The sequence below is a fragment of the Pteropus alecto genome, unplaced genomic scaffold (assembly GCF_000325575.1).
Source record: "Pteropus alecto unplaced genomic scaffold, ASM32557v1 scaffold92, whole genome shotgun sequence".
Taxonomy (NCBI): Eukaryota; Metazoa; Chordata; class Mammalia; order Chiroptera; family Pteropodidae; genus Pteropus; species Pteropus alecto.
Window position 1 is genome coordinate 5,999,440 of NW_006432447.1, and position 6,035 is coordinate 6,005,474.

Here is a 6,035-nt window from a genome sequence, read left to right on the forward strand (position 1 = left end):
ATATATATAAAATTTATATGGTTACTCTAGAATTTATATATATATTATATAAATTCTAGAGTAACCATGAAAAAATATAAAGAAGTAGTGGTGAAAAACCAATAGATAAATGAAAGTTAATAACCTGCCACCTCTGCCTGAAGATTGGGTAGAAGAGGGTCCAATACTGCCTGGCCTCTGCTTGTATCACTCAAAGGCCAGCAGAGCCAGTTGGTGAAGATGGCAGCTGACTTGGACTCTAAAGACAATATTTTGCTGGGCCTTTGGGAAAAAGGGGGGAAAATAAAGAGAAACAGGCTTTCTGGGACAGCATTAATGACCAATATTGGACAGGGGACCAGCAAACTGGGGCCAGAGAGAAAACCATGGTGCTCTGAGCACTGGACTCTGAGTCTGGAGACCCAGACTGAAGGGCCAAAGCTGCACTGACAAACTATGTGACCTCAAATAACTTGTTTACCTAAGAAAATTTTAATGTAAGGCATATTCAAATGGCGTTTTTGTCTCACGTCATTATATAGGTGATTCAGGGTCATTAAAATGCTAGTCCTTCCAAAAGTAGAATAGAATTCCATTAAAAATCCAAAGGTGAGTGTATATGTATGTGTGCATGTTTTGGAACTAGACAAAGTGCTTTTAAAATGCACTTGAAAGAAAAAAATATTTGAGAAGTGCCAAGAAAGTTTCTTTTTTTAAAAAAAAGAAAGAATGAAGGATAACTTACTTTACCCAAACAGTAAAATTCACTAAAATTAATATAATCAGAACAATACAGATAGTAAAACTTTCACTAAAGTTAATAATCAGAACAATACGGTTTGGCACACAAATCAATAAATAGATCAATGGAGTAAAATTGAGAATCAAAACATAGTTCATATAAGAAACATAATATATGACAAGGATAACGTGTGATTCAATAAGAAATGGGTAATGTATTTAATAAATAGTACTGGCATAATGATCTATCCACCTGGACGAAAACAGAGCAAGAATATATACACTAGTACATATTCAAAAACAAATTTGAGAATTGCCTTTTTGTCTATGGACAGGAGGATGGATAAATAAACAATGAATAGTACAATAAATAGAAACAAACTACTATTACATACAACAATATGAATGAATCTCACAAAGTAGCTAGATATAAAGAACATATACTGTGTGATTCTACTTAAGTGAAGTTCTAGAAGAGGCAAAAGAAACTTGTGGTTGAAGAAAAAATCAGAACAGTGTTTGCCTCTGGGTGTGAAGTGGGGGTGGAAATTTACTGGGGAAGGACATGAGCGAACTTCCCAGTGTGAATGCAATGTTCTGTATCTTCAAAGGAATTTAGGTTACTTAGTTGTACGCATTTGTTAAAACTCTGTAAACACATACTTAAGATTTGTGCATTTCCTTTTATGAGAATTTCACCTTAAACAAATACTTAACTATAAACAAATACTTAACTCTAGTTAAAGACATGTATGTGGAAGTGGTTAAGGGTGATACGTATTGATGTCTGCGATTTATCTGGAAATGCATCAACAAAACAGGATGGAGTGATACATAGACAGAGGGATGGATCAGATGGATAGTCATATGATGAAGCAGACATAGCAAGATATTAATTCTAGAATTTAGGTGGTGGGTACATGGCTGTCCTCTGTTAAATTCTACCAAGTTCTTTGTATGCTTGAGATTTTTCAAAATAAAATTTTGAGAAAAATAAATAAAGTTTAGGTGTATTAAATATTTAAATACAGAACGATAACCCAAATAAAATAAAAGGAAATTTTAAAAAGCATTTTATAACGCTGGAGTGAAGAGAGCTTTTAAAACAAACCAGAAAACCCAGGAAGACATAGAGGAAAAAGATAGGTATTTTTGACTACATGAATATTAACTACTTTTAGAAGCCAAAAGATATCATAAACAGTATCAAAAGAAAAATAGATGTTGGAGGCGGAACTAACTGTATCATGAGGCAGACAAAGGTTTAGCATCCCTAATATAAAAAAGACTTCCTATACATTTCTAAAAAAACCAGCAAATAATTTGATAGAAACATAGGTAAAGAAGAAAGACGAGTCCCAGTAACTATGTGAAAAGACATTAATATCTCTAGCAGTCAGTTGAAAATGCAAATTAAAACAAAATGAGGTATCATTTTTCATCTTTGGATTGGCAAATTTTTTCAATTGATCACCTCCAGTGCTGATGAGGATGCTGGAAGATAGGCACCATACACTCCTGGTGGAATGTGAATATTTACAAACTTTTAGAACAGTAACCTGTCAGTGAGAATACCCGAGAGACACACAAGATGCAGAGCAATAGCCATAGCATTATTCCATTTTTATAAAATCAAAAATTTCAAATTTCGAACAAAGAAAAATGTGCCAAGAGACATACCTAACTGTTGAAATGGATGCTTCGGACAGGGGTTGGTAAACTATGGCCTAAGTACCAAATCTGGCCGATCACCCGGCTTTTTATAATTCATGAGCTAAGAATGGTGTTGATACCTTTTTAGAGGGTTGCATTTTAAACGGTTATGTAATTTTCTACATAATATTCTCATTTTGCCCATTGGCCAGCAAAGCTTAAAATATTTACTATGTGGCCTTTTGGTTTACTGACCCTTGCTTCAGGGGAATGTAGTTTCTTAGTTATCCTTTTACTCTTATTTGTTCGTATTGTTTTCGTTTTTATAATAATCATGCATTACCTTTGCAAGTTTAAAGAAAATAGGTAGGTAGGTAACAGGTAGGTAGGTAGATCAATCACTGTGGATGCTGTTGCAAATGGACATAGAAGACAAGAGAAAGTCAGGGGAACTAGTTGGAAGCTACTGTAACAGTTGAGGTGAAAGAAAATGGTACTTTGAAATATAATATATGACAAGGATAACATGTGATTCAATAAGAAATGGGTGGGAGCAGAGAGATGGAAAGAACCAGATTTAATAAGAACCTATAGGAGTTATCGAAGGATTGGACATGGACAGTGAGGCACAGAGAAAAATCAAGACTGATTCCTAGGTTTCAGTCATTAGTGTGGGTAAGATGGAGAGAGTGGGTAAGAAAACTTGGAGAGAAAATTAAGTGCTCTCTTTTGGACTTGTGGAAGTTCTAAATGGAATTGTGTGAACTAAGCGGTTGGCCACAGATGATTAGAGTCGCTTGGGATTTGCAGGGCAGTGGGGTGGGGGCTGGGGGAGGTGGCGAGCAGGAAACACAAAATTAAGAGTATTCATGAGGTAGATGGTACTTAAAGCCATCTGGAAGCGATGGAAAGGGAGAAGAGAAGGAGAGCGAGTCTACCTGGTGACAGAGTGCCAACCCAGCAGGAGCCTGCTCCCTACTGACAGAAGTCTCTGATGTCACTGTCTAACTGTTTGGATGCCCCCAAATGATCTGTTCCAGAATGCTTGCTTCCTGTTGGCTTCAGAGTAGACACTGACCCTTCCTCATAGCCTGTACCCAAATCCCCGTCTGGTTGTCCAGTTGCTATTGTTTCTCTCAGATGGGTGGAGCTCTCAGAACCTGGCTCCCCCATTGGAAAAGATGAGTCAGGTCCCAGTCACTCCCAATATGGCCCTGCCATAGGTTCCCAGAGATGTGCAGCTACCTTCTACTCATGCCATCCTTTTACCTGAAAATACCAAGAAGGACTCACCAAAGAGCTAGTGTAGGTGGGGTCTGAGGTGTCATCCTGGAGGTAGCGGGAAAGGCCAAAGTCAGACACCTTGCAGACCAGGTTACTGTTGACCAGAATGTTCCTAGCAGCCAGGTCCCGGTGCACGTAGTTCATCTCGGCCAGGTACTTCATGCCAGCGGCAATGCCCCTGAGCATCCCCACCAGCTGGATGACCGTGAACTGTCCATCATTTTGCTGTAATAAGACACAAGGGGCATTGGGATCAAGATGGGCTTCAGCAGTTAAACGAAAGTTGAGGTGCCATGGCCTTGCTGCTTGTCAGCCTCTGTCAGCACTGGGCAAAGCAGCTCACTGCCTCCTCCCTCCCTCACTGCCATCCTCATCCCTCTCCTTGAATGCTCTCTCTTTTCCTTGCCAAATCCTGTCAATTTCATCTCCCAATTACATCTCAAACACATCCACTTCTCTCTTTCTCCACTGCCGCCATCCTAACCAAGTCATTGTCATCCATCACCTATAACAGCTTCTCTGCACCTGCCTCCTGCCATCCATTCTCTATACCAGCAGTGCCCAACAGTTTTGGGACCAGGGACCGGTGTTCCTGTGAGAATCTGATGCCTGATGATCTGAGGTGGAGCTGAGGCGGTGATGCTAGCACTGGGGAGCAGCTGCAAATACAAATGAAGCTTTGCTCACTCGCCCACCACTCACCTTCTGCTGTGTGGCCCAGTTCCTAACAGGCCACAGACCAGTACCAGTCTGTAGCCAGGGTTTGGGGTTGGGGACCCCTGCTCTATACAACAGCTAAAGCCCTCTTTGCAAGACATAAATTAGGCATGTCACTCCCTGGCTTAAAGCTCTCTAAAAACCTCTCATTGCATTAAGAAAAAGCTCCAAACTCCTTAGCATGGCTCACAAGATCCCAGGGGATCAGCTAGTGCCTCACCTTATACCAATGTATCCCTCGCATCTGTGCTAAAGCCACAGCGACTGGCATCTTTTCAATCCTTTGCCAAGCTAAGCTCTTCCTGCCTTAGGGAACTTACACATGCCATTCTCTTGCTTTTCCCCCACATTCGACACCTACTTGCCCTTCAGGTCTCCACTTAATGTGGTTTCCTCAGAGAGGATGTCTCTGTAACTAGTCCCCACCTCCAAAAATAATCAGCACTTTCTTACTACTATTTTTCAGTGTATACTCTTGTTTTTCTTTTCTTAGCACATATCGCAAGTTTTAGTTGTGTGTGCACGTGTGTGTATGCACGTGTGTGTGTGCACGCGTGTGTATCCGCCCATCTGTCTGTGTCTGCTACTCGACTCTAAGCTCTTTAAGGATTAGAATCCTCCCTCCATGGTCACCACTGTACTCCCAGTGTTGAGAACGTTAATGTAGTTAGAAAGAGCTCAGTAAACATGTGCTGAATGAACGACTGGTACATCTCCCTGTTTCAAGAATTAAATGTTAAAGCATCTTCCTGGAGTACTAGCAGAGCTATTAGCCTTGACACTGTGATAATCATACCAACCTCATAGGGATCCGTGGTGCAGGAGAAAGGCACACATGGTGTCTGGCACGTGGACCTTCCTCATGAACGGGAGCTACTGCTGCTTCTCCTCATGCTGACCTGCAGTGCTGCCCTCTCTCCAATCATGAGTGGGCTGTTTCTTGGGTGGATGCCCTCCTCAATGGTTAGATGACAGACTCCTTAGTGAATAAATCTGTGCCATTCCACTGCCTCCCCAAAGTCTCTGGGTCTTGGGTCTGCACACACTGGTTAAATCAGTGGACTCTGGGCCATGCTGCTAAGAACACATTTTCCCATCTGGTCCAGCCCCAGCTGCTCCCCAAAGGGCTCTGAGTTGTCTTCTGTACATAGAGCATGGCCCAGGCATTGAAATGCTCAAACTGGGGGAGACGTGGGAGGAGGCGGACCCCCAGAGTCCAGTCTAGTTACCTGAACACAGGTCTTAGGCAAGATAGTCACTCCCTTTGCCCCACTGTCCTCATGTGAAATGCAGAAAGCATAAACAGTTTAAGGAGCTCCCATTTATTGAGTACCTACTGTGTGTGATACAATATACAAGGTACTCACATGAATTATCTCAGTTAAATATGTATGGAGCACATCATTTATGCATGTGCTTCTGCAAAAGCATTTTCTATGCAAAAACAACTATGGAAAAATAAAAGAACTGTTATAAAACTACGCTGTTTACTAGAGAAAATCCCAACCGTCGAAAAGTCTAACAACGATAACATAAATTATTGAAGACTCTATTCCTCATGCAAGATTGCAAGCCTGGGTCTGTGTTCCAAGGTTTTGCCCCCTGATGAGTTGGAGGAGTGAAGCAAACTGACGCTCCCCCACTCCTTTCTGAGACCCCTA

At 41.3% G+C, this 6,035-nt stretch overlaps 1 protein-coding gene across 1 annotated transcript in view; it reads right to left on the reverse strand.

The window, feature by feature from the left end:
* EPHB1 (EPH receptor B1) overlaps positions 1 to 6,035 on the reverse strand; it is a 398,288-nt gene that overhangs the window by 38,841 nt on the left and 353,412 nt on the right. The window contains exon 12 of the mRNA XM_006907222.1: positions 3,667 to 3,882. Coding sequence (XP_006907284.1) covers positions 3,667 to 3,882 — 216 coding nt within the window. The remainder of the gene's footprint in view (positions 1 to 3,666; positions 3,883 to 6,035) is intronic.